Source organism: Cornus florida, unplaced genomic scaffold, assembly GCF_030987335.1.
Source record: "Cornus florida cultivar Cherokee Brave unplaced genomic scaffold, ASM3098733v1 CherokeeBrave_3.0.0_Hap2_Chr03, whole genome shotgun sequence".
In the NCBI taxonomy this organism is placed as follows: Eukaryota; Viridiplantae; Streptophyta; class Magnoliopsida; order Cornales; family Cornaceae; genus Cornus; species Cornus florida.
The window spans coordinates 82,416,624-82,434,588 of record NW_026775573.1 but is presented as its reverse complement, the minus strand read 5'-3'; the positions used below and the strand labels follow the sequence as shown (position 1 = coordinate 82,434,588).

At 32.9% G+C, this 17,965-nt stretch overlaps 1 protein-coding gene across 1 annotated transcript; it reads left to right on the top strand.

The window, feature by feature from the left end:
* The first annotated feature begins 15,454 nt into the window (after window positions 1-15,454).
* On the top strand, window positions 15,455-16,150 carry LOC132300813 (protein SMALL AUXIN UP-REGULATED RNA 12). Its single transcript, XM_059798056.1, has one exon. The coding sequence runs from the start codon at window positions 15,544-15,546 to the stop codon at window positions 15,856-15,858; it is 315 nt and encodes a 104-aa protein (XP_059654039.1). The 5' UTR covers window positions 15,455-15,543; the 3' UTR covers window positions 15,859-16,150.
* Window positions 16,151-17,965: the final 1,815 nt, after the last annotated feature.

Below are 17,965 nucleotides of genomic sequence, written 5' to 3'. Positions count from 1 at the left end.
TCCAAACCTCCAGATTCTTGTTGTCCTTATCAAAAGTTCTCTTTATCAAAACAACCTCCCACCAGCATGATAGAGTTGCTGGTCAGAGCGCAAAAACACATCACCGCTGAAGACACCATGAGTGCACGGAAGGAATGAGAGGATAAGAAGAGGCCAGCCCCTCTCGCCAGGGATGAAAATAATACCAAATATAAGAAATCGTTCTTCAGCCAGAGTGACAGCACATATCTTGAGAATGACTCAGATGAGTATACCGACTAGAAATTGTCTTGCGGCTGGAATTAGCCTTATCAAGTCATTCACAATAAAGACTGGGGGCATCTTGGTTAATCATTTTAAATGGAGGGTAGCTCCATCACGTGTTATTTTGTTTTTAATAATGATGGTCTTTAATAAAATTCCTTTTAGTTTATACGTGCAGTATCCCCATACTATAAGGGATAGTAAATGAGTGTCATGTATTACAAGGACCCAGGCTGAATGAATCCTGTAATCCGTATCCCCGTACTATAAGGGATAGTAAATGAGTGTCCTGTATTACAAGGACCTGGGCTGAATGAATCCCGTAATCCGTATCCCCGTACTATAAGGGAATAGTAAATGAGTGTCCTGTATTACAAGGACCCGGGCTGAATGAATCCCGTCATCCATATCCCTGGACTATAGGGGATAAGTATCTTGTATTATCAGGACCCGGGTTGAATGAATTCCGTAATCCATATCCCTGTAATATAAGGGATAATAAATGAATGTCATGTACTACAAGGACCTAGGTTGGATGAATCCCATAATCAATATCCCCTTACAATAAGGGATAGTAAATAAAAATCCTTTATTAAAGAGGTGAGCTGAGTAAAACTCGTAAAGTTCAATTCCCTTACTAAAGGGACGAGCTGAGTAAAACTTGTAAAATTCAATTCCCTTATTAAGGAGTGAAACTCGTATAATTTATTCCCTTATAAAAGGAAGAGTATTGTTCCCTCGGGTGCAAAAAAAAAAAAAAAAAAAAAAAAAAAAAAAAAAAAAAATTATTATTACTATTCATGAACAATACCCGCGGGTACTACTCATGCACAGTAGCCGCGGGTACTGTTCCCTCCGGTACAAAAAAAAAAAAAACCTAAGTTACTATTCACATGAATAGTGCCCGTGGGAATAGTACCAGCGGGTACTGTTCACAGGGGTATTAAAAAAAAAAAAAATCCCTCAGTTACTATTCACATGAATAGTGCCCGCGGGTACTGTTCACCGGGGTTGAAAAAAAAAAAAAAAAAAAAAAAGTATTATTATTATTTATTACATTCCCAAAGCTAGACGTGCAAGCTTGGGAATGGGGGGCAACTGATAGGGAAAAATATAAACCTACCCTACCCTCGATAAGATTGATTAGATTTTATTATCAAGGATAATGAAATCAAATCTGACGTGTTTCAACAAGTACGAATAATCCTACTATAACTGGAGGAGGTCAAAAGGATTAAATCATATCCTGACAAATCTGGTAATAAATCTCCTATGATTTCGCACAAGCAGAAGATAAGGTCAACCATCGACATCAGCGGAACGATTTTGATTCCAATCGACAGCCATAAATAGGGCATCAAGGCATTAAAGAAGGTACGACGTAAAAACTATTATTAATCCCTGCCTTCTTTTTAGACCTCCGTGACTAATTTGATCGTCGGCGAGCTCTTGGCAAGCACCACACCGGTGCCATCAAGGTTCATCGATCTTCTTCTCTCTTCCTTGCAGGAAAACGGTATCGTATCGGACTGCGTGAATTTCAGCCTCAACAATAAATATTTAATCCTTGATGACACTTGATACATTTTCTAGCACATTCTAAAAGTGACACATTTTTGTGCACACACACGGATCACATCAAGTTTTTGGCGTCGTTGCCAAGGATTTTAAACAATTTTACTTAGAATCGAATTAGGTATTAGTACTCATTTGATTGCTTGTCTTTAATTTCTTTTTATTTTTCTCACTTGCTACTTATGCAATTAGGTACTTGAAGTAAAGGAAAGCAAGCATTGGAACTCGACATCATTGCTTGGGACCTTTGTGAGCGTATCTTAAACTCATTTATTTTAATTGTGCATCAGTCCTTGTTGTAACCCTTTACTTAATTGTTGAAAGCATGGGTCCTTGTCGCGGCCATTAATTTCTTATATTGATATAACATAGGAGTATGGGAACATCATATGTGGAGGTTGTGAATTGTTGTTGATTGAAGTTGTTGGTGTGTTGACTAATCCTAGTGCGATTATTTCCACTCTTAATCATCGCATCACTCCAATGGAAGACCAAAATATGAATCTTGGTTATCTAGACCCCAACATGATCTCACAACCTCATCTAGGCCAAATTCCTCCCAGAGTTCAAGCTCCAAATCCTCCAATGGTCATTCATGATCATTACACTCTTAATATATACAATGCACCGACATGCATCCAATTGCCAAATTTTAGGGCCAATCATTATGAGATTAAACCTTCAACCATTCAAATGTGTCCCATTTTTCATGGGTTAAGCAATGAAGAGCCCTACAAACATTTGGATGAGTTTCTAAAGGGGTGTCCCACCGTGAAAATCACGAATGTCTCCGAAGAAGTTTAAAAAATGAAGTTATTTTCTTCCACTCTTTCGGACAAAGGTAAATATTCGTTCAACAACTTGGGGTTGAATACTACAACATTACGAGCTCAATTACAACAAGAATTTCTAAAAAAGTATTACATCGCGAGTAGAACTAATTCAATAAGAACTTTAATTCGTGAGTTTATCCAAGGAGATAGAGAACCTTTACATAAGGTATGGGAGCAGTTGAATGACTTGCTACGGAAATGCCCACATCATGCACTTCCCAAGTGACAATTAGTTCAATACTTCTATGAGAGCTTATCTGATACCCACAAAGGTATGGTTGATTTTTCATGTGGAGGTTCATATTTAGAAGAAAAAAAAAAAAAAAAAAATGAGGATGACATTTGGCGCCTCTTTGAGAATATGAGTAAGAATTCAATGCATAGATCTCAATCCTTTCGGGAAAGTCATAATTTTAATGTTTTTGGAAGAAGAACTCAAACTTGTATCAAGTGGAGAGTTCAATGGAGATTACCGCTAAGGTTAAAACTCTTACCCAAAGGCTTGACTAATTCTTGTTGAGTCAAAAACTGGCTGACTTGTTCTAGTTACAATCACAATTCTTCCAATTGCCCTCAAGGACAAGCTTTTTCAAGTAAGCAACAAGAACAAGTTAATGCCACATTCGCTCATCCCTATTCCAATGCTTATATTTCGAGATTTCAAAATTTTCTTCGAAAAATCAAGGAGCAAGCGCAAACCCTCCTCAAAGTTAAAATTTCCAAGGAAAAAATGTGCCTCCTCACCTTCAAAATGCAAATTCTCAAGGATACCATTCTCCTTTCTATCCCCATCAAAATGTGAATCACTATTCTTACCCTCAAGCTTCCAATTCTCAAGCTTACTCTCATTAATCTCTAGCACCTAGGAATCCCACCTTTGAGGACAAGGTTTTGGCGGCCTTGGGTGGTTTAAAAGCTAACAATCAATTGTTGCACTCTCATTCTCAATCCATCTCAAAGCTTGAATCCCAAATCAGAAAAATAGCTAATTCCATGGATGCGAGAGAAAAAGGTAAGTTGCCTAGCCAACCCGAGACCAATCCCAAGAGGTGAAAACAACTCCTACATCGGTATTTCCTCCACATAAGCAAGTGCAAGCTATAACCACATTGAGACGTGGTAAGCGAGTGGACAATAGGGTAGAGAGACCAAGTGAAGTTAGTTAACTGGTGCAACCAAGTGGTTGCCCCCGTCCCATTCCAAATCTCATTCCTACTTCATTGGATGCAAGTGGTTCCAAAAAGAACCTTCCATCATCATCATCATCATCTCCCTAATTAGAGAAGCCTTATGAGCCAAAAGGTCCATTATTTTATGAGACTTCACCATTTGGGAGACAAGAGGGAAAAATCTATGACATGATGGAAGTTTTCAAGCAAGTTAAAATCAATCTTTCTCTCCTAGATGCTATTAGGAAAATTCCACTATATGCAAAGTTCTTGAAGGACTTGTGCACTCAAAAGAGGAAGAATAAGGGACAAAGCCCTGAGAAAGTGCTCCTTACGGAGTAAGTGAGCTCCATCCTTTTACATAACACTCCTTCTAAGTTCAAAGACCTCGGTGCTCCAACAATTTCTTGTGTCATTGGGAACCATGAGGTTCGTAGGGCTCTTCTTAACTTAGGGGCAAGTGTTAACCTCATCCCTTACTCCGTGTATGTGCAATTAGGATTGAGTGATTTAAAGCCAACTTCGGTGGTACTCCAATTAGCCAATAAATTTACCAAGAAGCCTAGGGGAATGGTTGAGGACATCTTCATTAAGGTTTATAAATTCTACTTTCCGGTTGATTTTGTTGTGCTAGATACCGAACTGGTTTCCAATCCTACCAATCACATTCCAATCATCCTAGGAAGACCATTCCTTGCCACCGCTAAAGCACCATGATCCCTACGAAAATGGTGTTATCATTTTATGCTTTCTAGTTAATAGTTGTAAAGTTATTCATTTCCTTCTTTACTTCATAGTTCATTGCTAGGGACTAACAATATTTAAGTTTGGGGGTGTGATAAGTGCTCAAATATTACACATTTTAGCACCTAAGTTAGGGTATTTTAGTCCATTCATCTATCTTTATTTTTTCATTTTAGTTCTAATTTGTGTTTTTATCTATTTCAGGTCAATAAGATTCAAACGGGCTAAAAACAGTCTATTAAAGCCTTTTTGGAGTCAAGCAGAAAATTTGAAAAAAGTTCAAAAAAAGTACCTTGAAACAATGTACGATCGATCGCAGGCCACGTCATCATTCGTAACCACGTCAGTAATTAGATAAGGCTACCACATCATCATTCGTTTAAGTCACAATTGATCGTAGAGAAGTGCAATCGTTCGTAATGCCACGTCAGCGCCAACTCAGCGGATAAAGCGGCCAATTGTCAAGATAAGAGTGCCACGTCAACACAATCGATCGCAGATTTTCACGATCAATCGCAGAATTCCACGATCAATCGCAACTCTGCTGGCAGTGAGCTGTTTTATTCCCAACTTTGCCCGATCTTCACCTACCAAATGGTTGCGAGATTGAATCATTTAGGGGCCTGTTTCTGACCCATTTTGGCTTCCAAAGGTCTTGTATAAAAGGCAAAATGAACCATTTGTTAGGGGTTCACTCTTGTTCACTTATTTTTTAGTTAGCTAATATAACATTTGATAGATAGTTACGTAGTTTTCTCTCTCTAGAATTAGGGTTTTTATGAAGAAAAAAGGCAAGAACATCAACATCTCTAGGGTTTTTACCAAGAAGACCAAGGGGAAGAAGATGAAGCCATGTTTTGGGATTGCCCTTGAGGGTTCCATAACCACATCCACATTCTCCATAAGTGGTTAAACATCATCTTAGGGCTTAGATGAGCCTTGGGTTTGTACTCTAAACCCTAGTCTTTATTTTTTTGGGGAATTATTTGTTGTAATGAATGCTATAACCTTATGAATATATAAATCTTGGTTTGTCCTATGATTTCTATGGTTAAATTCTTCTTATTAATTATCTAGATTGATTGCATGTCTATGTGTGATTACTTGAGGATTATATCTCTACACTATTTTTTTTTTCTATATTGGCTGCATGTTTATGTGTGATTAATTTAGGATTTAGTGATGGCTATGCATGGATTTCATTAGATATATTTGTTGATTAATTTCATGGATTATGCTTATGCTTGATGGATTGTTCTACATCTTTAGTTTAATTGTCTTAATTTCATTGTCTTAGTTTAATTGTAGTGTAATTGCATTTCAATTCCTAGATAAGTAGACAATCCATGCTTGTATTTGATAATAAATGTTTATTGTTGCAAGTTGCATATTTCTCTAGATTAATGTGTGCTATAATTGTTAATTAATTGGATGGTTCATGCTTAGACTTGGTGAGTTGGACTACATCCTAGTTTACTTGTTGTTAAGTAGACAATTCATGCTTATATTTGATATCCATGCTTATTGTTGCAATTGGTAGCACACATTTGGGTTACAACATGATTTTTCCCCAATTAGATGAATGTTAGTGGTTTAGTGAATGAGCTTAGCGGTGATTTCTATGTCCTAAAACTCCTCTCCTATCTTCTAAACTTTAATTTCTTAGCTTTAATTTGTTTTGCATTGCATGTTTTTAAATTCAATTGTAGTTTAATCAAACCAAACCAAACCTCTGTCAATCTCTTGACCTACTAATTCAAGTTTAATTCCAAGTACCTTTTTGATCTCTTGGGATGATGCCTTCTCACTATACTCCATTGTATACGTGTTAAGTGGTTTATAAATATTTAATCATTCATGCACACTTGACACATTTTCTAGCATATTCTAAAAGTGACACGTTTTTGTGCACACACACGAATCGCATCAATACACTTGGCTTAAAGTTAAAGTATAATATACAAATCCTAAAATCACCTCACTTAAAGTAGACTAATCATTTACATAGCAAGAAGGCATACGTGTAATTTTGATGAAACAACAATTTCAAAGCAAAAAAGAATAATTCAATAAAATAGGGTTTTTATTTGAGACTTTGTGTGATTAAAACTTGTTGGACTTAATAAAATTCATTCATATTATAATTTGGAAAGAATTCAAAATTTTATATTTTTTATTATGTTGTTTCTTAACTAAAATTTTATTATTTTATTATGTTACTTTAAAATAAAGTAACATAATTGAATATCCATGAATCCATAATTGATGATACTGCAAATAATCTAATTTTAAATGTATTATATATAAATAAACTATAACCTTAAAAATATAAAAGTTATAAACTAGCTATTCTTATATTTCAGATTCTACGAGTTTCTCGGGTTTGTAAAACTTTTGCTCAAATTCCACCCAAAATAAATTCAGACTTTAAAATAAAACTCAGTCTCATTCATAGTCTCAAGTACCTTGTCGAATCCCGTAAAAATTTTGGGCAAGAATCGGGTTCTTAATTAGTCCTACCCCTAGGCATGAATATCATTTTCCTAATTAATGTACCTACCACTTGTTCAACATAAATTAGTTCTATTTTATCTACGGAGTACAAATTTAACATGTCTTTACTCTTCGTGAGTTAGTTATATTCGTAGGCATAGTAACAAGGTAGCCTATATATGCAGGGTTGGCCCTGAGATTTTCAATTTTTTTAGAGGTCCTGGCAAACTTTCAAATGTGAGGCTCTGTATAAGGTTTCCCACGCATAAATTTTTTTATAAGAATGCGAAATGTTCATTAAAATGAGACGATAAACACATAAAATATATTAATGTTGAAAACACAAAAAACAAAACTCGGTCTTAGTAATTTATAAAGAGCACGGTCCAGTTTACATCAAAAAATTAAAAGAAATATTCAAAACAACTTGGTCACAAAAATCAAAATTCAACTTCATATCAGAATAAATGTGATCATCTTACATTTTGAGCTGCAAAATTATCAATTAGAGCACTTTAATTGATAACTTTTTTGTTCCTCTTGGTAAAGTTTTTGTTAAGACTTGTAACTCTTAAAATAATTATGTCCCATCAATATCAAAATCCATGTCATATTTTAGCAGATATTACAAGATTATTTTAGAAAATGTGATAGTTTATTGCATCCATAAGTTAAAAAATAAAAAAATAAAAATAAAAATAAAAATTAGGCAGGTGATAGAAACTAATTATTGTTACCATACAAATTATTGTATAATATATATAAATTGATATTATAAGTTAGTGTTTATTGCCATAATTTTTTTAAAAAATTATTTATTACCATAAATTTTCATGATATATAAATATATATTGTCTTTTAATTATCGAAATTATGGCATAAATATGAGATATATATCCTATTATATTTACACTATGGACTTAAATAGTCCTTCCAAATTGGAGGTCCTAGGCCATGTACTGTGGCAAAACTCTTCAAAAGCCATGTTGTGAGGAATGTGGAATTACAATTCATTCGGGGGCATATCTTGAGGCTGGCAGAGCGGATTCCTCTCTATTCCGTTTTGTGATTGTAGATGATTTATGTATAACATTGTTGTTTGTGTTTGCTATTTTAAAGTAAAAATAATAATAATAATAATAATAATAACTAAGAAAATTGTTAACACACAAAAATGGCAGCCTAGGTGACAGCCACTTCGGCGTTGACATAGGCCAATGGAAAGAAGACAATTGGACCAACTCATGGTCCAATTTTGGGTCAACACATGGCAATGATAGATGATGAACAAAATTATAACATGTGGACATTAGAGGAAGCTACACTTGTGTTAGTTGAATTATTACACATGGCATAATTAAGAAGGGACATTTGTCCATTTTAGTTCAGCCGGATAATAGGGACAGCTAGCCATCTTAATTCAACCACAAATAAAGTCTTGTTTGAGCCCAGAATGAAACTAGGATATGAATACCTTAATAAATAAGGTGATTCCAATAAAGTCTGCACGTAGAAGAACTCTTACAAACTACCTAGTTTAGTTTTTTTAGAGTTCCTATTTACAAGGGAAGTGGGCCAAGTACTTGCTAAGGAAGGTGGGATAAGTTGGTTCCTAAAATTAAGGAGAAAGTTAGAATTTGTCAGCTAAAAGCACTAAGAGAAGTCCTATTTTAAAGGGAATGATGTCGTTGTTGCAGAACGTGGTATAAATATATATACACATTTATATATATATATATATATATATATATATATATATATATATATATATAAATGTGTATATATATTTATACCACGTTCTGCAATTATTCGAACAAGCAGGCAAGGATGTGGGACACATGGCATCGCTGGAAGAAGACTGCAGTTCGTGGGTCTGGAAGTTGAACTTCTGCCGCCAGCAATGGAATTCTTGGATAGTTTGCTTCCTATAATCAAGGAAGAGATTGGCCTATTAAGTTGGACACGTATGGAAACTGCTATAAACTACCCAACTCAGTTTAGAAGTCCCTATTATTAAGGAATTCAAAATCAATGAACGGCTAAGGAAGGTGGTTCCTAAATTCTAAGGATAATGGGATCGTTGTGTTGCATGCATTAAATCTATTTCAAAAAGGAATGAAGCACCAGCAGTTGAAGTACGTGGTGTGTGTGTGTGTATATATATATATATATATATATATATATATATATTCAGATGAGCAGTTAAAAGAACGTGAGACATACGGCAGCAGTGGAAGAAGTTAATAGTTCGTGGGTCTGGAAGTTAGGATTTTGCAGCTGGACATGGGATAAGTGTCTTGTAAAGAAGAAATAGGCAGTTGCTTAATAGGACATGGGTCCTTCTTGTAAGGTTTGTAATTCCTATAAATAGTTTGTTTAGAACTATATTTCAAACTCTCTCAACGACATCAACCAACATTCAATACTTGTTATTTCAAATCAAGCAATTTCAATACAAGTTATTTTAATTCATTTACATTCAAGCACTTACTTTCAGTTTTGCATTTCAATTCATTAGATAACATTGTAGTCTTAACTAAAAGTCCTTTCATCGAAGGCAAATCCGAAACCTCACAATCGCTTGATAGTTCCAAAAGGATCTTCCTTTTCATTCGATCTCTCTAAATCTTTCAAGATTCTAGCTCGCATGCACATTCTAAGTGTCCTAATTTTGCGGAAAAATAAATATAATAATAATATTATTAATAGGACAGAGTGTGGACACGCCATTCAAACTCCTAAAATGAATTGAATCCAAGTTAATTTGTATTAAAATGAGCTAACAAGTGTACTCTTCAACATTATGTTATTATGTATTCTTAGCATATATCTATATTAACTTAAGCCGTATGGGGTATATATATATATATTTTTTTTTTTTTTTTTTGGGTAACTAATCTTAACATATATCTACATTAACTAAAGCCGTATAGGGTAAATTGCCGATTTGGTTAAAGATAATCATTTACAATTTATAGCATCTCCAGCCGTTTATTAAAATATTCTTTAATGTAAAATATACACTGCCACATGTGATGTATAATTTTATTTATTTATTATTATTATTATTATCTCCAGCAGTCTGTTATGATACACAAATGTGTAAAATTGTTTTGTATTTTACACAACTTTTTTACACAGTCAAATCAACATATTTTCTTTTTCCTCCCTCTTTCTCATTCCATTAAAGAATTAACTATATATTAAGTAGGTTTGTAAAAGTTGCGTGGGTCATAACATGATACATGGTTGGTTGTTATTGAGAGATATATTTTTACACAAAAGGTATAAAACAACCGTTGGAGATAAAAATAAATAATTCAAAATTTTTGTGTAAATCAATTATAACACATCAGATTTACACAAAAAAAAATATACACAACGGTAAGAGCATCTCTAACAGTATGTTAAAATATTCTTTTGTGTAAAATATATATTACCATGTATAATGTGTAATTTTTTTTTTTATCTCCAGCAGTCTGTGAAGATATACTGCCACGTCACCAATGTATAAAATTATTGTGTATTTTACACAACGTACCTACGTCATCAATGTGTAAAATTATTGTGTATTTTACAAAACGTTTTTATACAGCTATATTAGCATATTTCCTTTCTTATCTCTCTTTCCCATTCCATTAACGAATAACCCTATATTAAGTAAGTTTTAAAAAATTATATGGGATCCACGCATGACAGTGGTTAATTGTTATTGGGTAATATATTTTTACACAAAAAATATTAAACAACCATTAAAGCTAAAAATAAATAATTCAAATTTTTTGTATAAATTTATTACGACTTATCAGATTTACATAAGAAGATATACACAACGGTTGGAGATACTTTTAAATGTTGTTTAGTTAATGACATTCACAAATTTTTCAAATTGACCGATCACACCCCAATCGTCTTTAAAGTAATATGAAATATTGAAGTTGCCTCCAAATCCAAAATATCATCTCAACAAAATGACCAAAATACCCTTCAATCAACATAACTTTTAGTCTCTTCCATTATCCCCTTATCTCTTTCCCTCCCCACCGACCATTGCTGCCACCACCAAAAGATAAAAACAAAATAAAAAATGTTAATATATATAATCAATTTGTATACTCATATATATATATATCATCATCATCATCATCATCATCATCTTTTATACATATACACATATATAGTAGCACTAGGCACCAAATTAGGTACCAATAATCCCACAGGACTATGCTGGAATTTCAAAAGGTTAATCAACTTTGTTATCATGCTGGTGATATAATGAGACAGTTCATGACAAGTTTTTTTTTTTTTTTTCTTATAATTATTTTTTATAAAAAAATAAAAAATAAATGCGTGATTGAAGTATGAGATAACATGGGTGTGATCGAACTACCATGAAATAGCCTTGAAAAAAAACTAATATATATATAAAAGAACTACTGTGCAATAGAGTAAAGTAAGATTCTTTGTGATTGAAGTATGATACATGGTATACTATGTGTATATAAAAATACAAAACCTACTCTGACATGGGTATAAAAGTACTCGGACCTTTGAGAATATACATACTTTTACGGGAGAAGTATATGCCATGCAAGTAGGGTAGGGTTTTGCCCGGTTTTTAGCTATATTTACTTGAATATAATACGGAGTACATATAATATATATATATATATATATTTCTATTTCTCGTGAGTGGTGTCTTGACCATATGAAGATAAAGGTATTGGAGATTCAAAACTTGCAGTTAAGTGCACATGGGATTCAGTTGCTATATCTTACTATATGGATTCACTGTGAAAAATAAAGGTTCTTTTACCCGACGCAACTTAATATAATCACAAAGCTCAAGTCTCAACAACACACAAGAACCAATGTGTACCTTCGAAGTACACTTGTCATCGGTCTGTGACTTTGGTAGAAAAAAAGAGTTTTGATTTATTTTTTTATTTTTTTATAAATTGTTAAAAATCTCATAACTATATTTTAATTTATAAATAACTCATTTAAAGTATATTTTGTGCATAATATTCTTTAAACTATTATATTTTGTTATAAATTGTTCAATGTATAAATTATTTTTCATTAAATGATCACAATGTTCTTTCTTATTGAATTATACTTAATTTATTATTCTCATTGAAATAAATTATGAAAAAAATTCATACTAATTTGATGACATATGCTACATTAAATTTGTATAAATTACTTTTAATTTTTAAAATTAATTATTTAAGTAAATATCTTGAGTATAAAATTTTAAATCAATTTAAGTAATTTCTCAATTTTTCATGAATATATTACATGAAAAAGAAGGTATTTTTTTTTTATTTAAGTAATTTATTAATTTTTTTATGAATATATTGTATAAAAAAGAAGGTATTTTATATTGTAATTTTTTTTAAACTAAGTATAATAAGTTTTACGATAAAAAGTAAAATTTTGATAATAAGTTGATCATTTTAGAAAATGTTAGTTACAAATTTTTACTTTTATGATAAATTGATACTAATAATAAAATTAAAGTAAATAATATAATTAATATCTAAATAAGAGAAAAAATGATTAAAAATTTTAATAAGAAATGACAAATTTAATGAAAAAGGGTATGATAGTTTTTTTTGATAAATTTGTCCTTAATTATAATAAATCAATAATTTAAGAGGGATAATTTGTAATTCAAAAATGTTATTTACAATAGGGCAACATATCAAGTTCAAGCAATTTTTTGTATTTTATCCAACTTTTTTTTAAAAAAAAATTTGTAATTGGATGACTATACCCGTACCGATGTCATGACACAAGCGAAATTTAAGCCTTTGAGAAACTCACATTCAATACACTGATACTATTTTTCCATCGAAAATTCGTCTTTATCATCCAATTGTGCTATGCCGTAGGGAAAGAAAGAAAAAAAATAAAATTGGGTTTTCCGATTAACGGAAGTGACTAAAAGTTGAGTACTTAATAATTTATTTATGTGGACCCACTCTGTGAAGTTGGGAACTGCTTCTTTCGCCTGGCCAGCTCCTCAGTTCTGCAGAGTCACGAGCCCAATAATCATAAAGAACCAATTGTACTCTTTGGTACACTGATCATTGGTCTCACTTTACAATGGAAGAGACTTGATTTTCAAACACAGGGGCGACGGGTATGAAAGTGTTTCGAGTCTGTGGATTGTGGATGGAATTCTGCCCCTTGCTTTCCGGAAACAAGGCTAATAAAGTTGACTTACATATATTCTTTTTCAATTTAAGTGTTGTTTTTGAATACTAATACAATTATTTTTAAAAAGACAGAGGGACATGAATTATTTTTTTGAAAAATTATTAAATTATTCTTTTAAGTTTTAAATATTTAATTTTAAAATTTAAAACTTAAAGTATATATATATGAAAAGATGGAAGATATATTGTTTGAAAAAGAAAAGTCCACAATTATTTTGAAATAGACAAAAAAAGAAAGCATGATATTTATTTTTGACAGAGAGAGTATTTATTTACGAGTACTTTAATAATTTTGAAAAAGCTAATGTTTTCAGAATCATGTACAGTAATAATTTTGAAACTCATGAATTTTTTTAATCGAAGATACTAACCCACTGAATTATGAAGGTGTCTATGTCATTTATTGTAACTCAATTGTATAAGGTGTTAGTTTTTGCTTTCTTGCACAATATTTGAGAGCCAAATAGAGATTAGTGTTTGAGAGGTTTAACATTTCTTTCATGTTGGTACAGTAAAAAATCTATCTGCCATCTTCACCATGGTAAATTGTTTTGACGGAAAAAATATATTTTATTTTTCAGGTAAAATATTTTTTTCTTTTTATTGTTTTGGTTATTGTCAAAACTCTAGGTCGAGATTGAGACCGAGTCCATCGGACAAGGCTTGTAAAATAACTTGTCAAAAATTAATAATTAAATTATTTTTGTTAGATTTTAATATATTTTTTTCATAAATATTTTACGATAACCAAATACCAAAAAATTAAAAAATAAATTTTTTTAAAAATATTTTATATACAAACAAAAGGAGCCTAAGTGATAAAAAATAAATTTATTAAAAATAATATTTCCTTTTTCAGTAAATATATCTAGATATATACGAGTCTCGTGTGAATGAACCATACACAATAGTGGATAGAAAATTGATATTCTGGGAAAAATCAAATTCACTAAAAAAAAAAAAAAATAAATAAATATAAATTGGGATCCATAATTGCCAGCCATTCAAATAGATATGGTGGGAGAGAAAAGAAAGCTCTTTAAAACTTGAGACAGAATGTTGGCAACCGAAACAAATATACTTCAAAGTGTGATGTTGAAATATGTAGTCAATTTCGGAGCCAATTGGGGCAGGACAAAAACGATTTTTTTCTCTTGTTATTGAGCCAAACAAAAATCTATTAAATCAGCCACATCTAAACATTTAAAAGACATGATCATCATTATAATCATTCGACTTTCATATCAACAGATTGAATTGGGTACATAATTTAATTTTTTCATTCGTACTCATCACAAAATATTTCACTTGTCAAATTTAAGGTTTTAAAAATAATTCTATTACTTCATTCCACGTTTATCTTTGATCGTCTGTCTTTGCCTTTTATATGAATTAATTTTCCTCTTTTTGCTAACTCATGTATTCATCCTCTCCGGAATCTTCTTTACATTAAAAATTATGTGCCCAAAATTAGCATTTTTATCAATAAATCTTCATTATATGTGTTGTCCTTAGTCAAGAGTAAAAGAGTCGAAGAAGAGAAGCGGCAAGATTTAAGTCACATAGAGTGAAAACAGGAGTCAAAGCGCATTCAGAACCATGACTTGTAGTTATAGTATTATTCACGATCGTAGTGTAACGGAATCGAATAAATATTAATATAAATCGATTCATAAATGCGTGTAACGGCGTCAAATTCTTTAAAAAGAATTACGAACCGATCGATACGATGAACCATGCTCCAAACGTGAAATTAAAACTACACTTAAAACGTAAAATTGACATCCATTTAGAATGATTGCATGACATTAGAAAAAAAAGAATTACACACTAACTGATACAGTGAACCATGCATAAAGCGTGAAAGTAAAATTGCACTCAAAACGTAAAATTGATATCTATTTAGAACCATTGTGTGACATTCGGTGTCAGTGTCAATGGACATAACACAAAATAGACTACTAGAGGTAAATTAAAAGTAGAGAGAGAATAGGGGCCGTGTTGTCAATTGGAGGGCCAACAAAGGAGAGAACCCAATGGGTCTTGGCTCCCACCATGTCCTTATACACAATACACATACCCCCAAAACACCCGTGGTCTGTCCTTTTCCCTTGCAACCCCACATGACTCACTCTCTCTCTCTCTCAACTTACTTAATAAATACCCTTAAAACCCCTCTCTAGCCGCTCACAGCACACGGCCAGCCCTATTCTCTTCTCTGAAGTCTCTCACAAACGCATACACACTCTCTTTCAGCCAAAAATGGCGATTAGAAAATCAAACAAACTAGCACAAACTGCAGTCCTGAAGCAAATTCTCAAGAGATGCTCGAGCTTAGGAAAGAAACACGGCTACGACGACGACGGCCTCCCTCTCGACGTGCCAAAAGGCCACTTCGCTGTGTACGTCGGAGAGAACAGAACTAGATACATAGTCCCGATCTCGTTCTTGTCTCATCCCGAATTCCAGTGCCTTCTCCGGCGAGCCGAGGAAGAGTTCGGCTTCGATCACGACATGGGTCTCACAATTCCCTGTGAAGAAGGGGTTTTCCGGTCACTGACGTCGATGCTCAGTTGAAGTGTGATCATTTTGGTTGGAGAGAGATGGGTCACCTCCAAGAAAGGCAGCATATTTAATATATGCTTCTTTCTTTCTTTTTTTACATCTTTCTTCACTGTATTTTGATCTAGCTAGTGATCTTTTTTTTAAAGAACCTTTTGGGTTTTTCTGTTAAATGACTCTAAACCCAAAAACCCATCAAGGCCTAAAATTGTAAAAAGTATGAGATTTTCCTCAAGAGAGGCGTATTGTTATTTACACCCTTTGAGTTTGAGAGCTTGATGTTATGGAAGGACTAATTTTCATGTTACTCTCTGTTTTTGTGTTGATGTTTGGATTTGAAATTAGAAAAAAATTAACACAAATTTTGAATTAAATTTTTTTTCGATCACAAATCTAAGGCACTGATACTCCAAAATGACATAAGTAATGACCAACTAGATCTTCTGTGCATGGATTTAAATAGATCTAAGACAGCAAACAAGATGTCTGTCAATACAAGTATACATGTACGGAATATATATATATATATATATATATATATATATATTGGAAACAGTTTGGCCCAAGGAAGAACGGACGGTGGTTGTAGGAATTGTTGTCTCTATCCTGTTACAGATGCTTCGAAGTAAATGCAAAGGTTAATAATGAATTATTGCATGTTTGGGTAAAGGTCATATTAATTCTTGTTCAGATGGTAGTTGGAAAGGAATTGTGGTGGTTGGAGAGGAATTCGGAGCCAGTACAAGGAGAGGACACTACTTTTAGGGCGCGAATCACCCATTGTAATTATTCTTGCAGCCCTATGTTGTCCATTATCTCGTGCGTTGGTTTGATCACGTATTTTTTTATAAAACAGACCTTAAATTCGCGTTTGATAATTACACCACTATTTATAAGTAACATTTTACCACCATTTATAAGTAACATTACACAATCTAAAAAGTAATATCATACGAGTCTAAAAGTAACATCACCATTTATGTGCATACCTTAATTTAAGGGTGAAGATACACCACCATTTATAAGTAACATCACAGAATCTAAAATGTACCATCACAGGAGTCTAAAAGTAATATCACCATTTATGTACATATCTTAATTTAAGGGTAAAGATACTTATAAATGATGGTGAAATGTTACTTATAAATAGTAGTGTAATTGCCAAACATAGTATGTTGAATTGAGTTACATTTGTATGTGACATTACTTAGTCTGTATTATGTGCATAACTTATTTTGTGTGTGAAGATACTTATAAATAGTGGTGAAAAATGATCCAAACGCTGTCTCAATTCCACTCAAACGCTGCCTTAAGAGCTATTAAATGAAGAATGATGTGGCAAAATAGAGGCCACTTAAAACTCACAACAGGGGACCTCATAGAAAGCTCACAACAAAGGATTTGCGCCCCTACTTTTTAGTGCATCAAAGTTCTTAGGGTGTGCAAAAAATCCGTCTCCGAACTATCAATTAATCATGAAACTCTCTTAATTTAAGAATTATCTCCCTAAACTATCAAAATAGTGCACTTTAAGGACAAAATAAATAATTGGTCTCATTAGAGACCTCCAAAAATGTTTGATTACGAAATTACTTTTTAGTGAAACTCCGTCTTTTTATTGTTTTAGTTCTTGATGTTGCTGACGTGGCAAATGCAATCTAAATAGCCAATAGCTAATAGTATTATGACAGCACATCACTTTATCACAATTACCCACTTAACACTTAAATTAGATTTTTTTTAACCCTTAACACTATTGCCAAACACAACCTAATTAGAGTAATTTCATTACATATTTTTGCGCCAAACACGGTTTTATGCATAACTCTTTCTCTCTCCACGCTCTCTTACACTTTTGTTCACCCGTAGCCAAAGATATTGTCTACCAATCACCTCCGGTAGCCATCTTCACCGACCAGTGGGTCTTCAAGGAAGTTCACGGTCTATATGATGATCAGCAGAAAAGTTTATTGCCTGTGTCTGTTTGTGGTTCACCGGAATGAGATTTCATTGGTTTGGTCGCTGTGATTGTGTCGTTGCTTATAGCTTCTTACCGGCGGTCATAAAGCTTACAGTCGAGCTCTCACTAGGTTTGATGCGATTTCCCGTTGACGCTTAGAGT

Bases quoted from the DNA above. Each gene is read 5' to 3' on its own strand.
- LOC132300813 (XM_059798056.1), top strand. From the start codon at position 15,544: ATGGCGATTAGAAAATCAAACAAACTAGCACAAACTGCAGTCCTGAAG.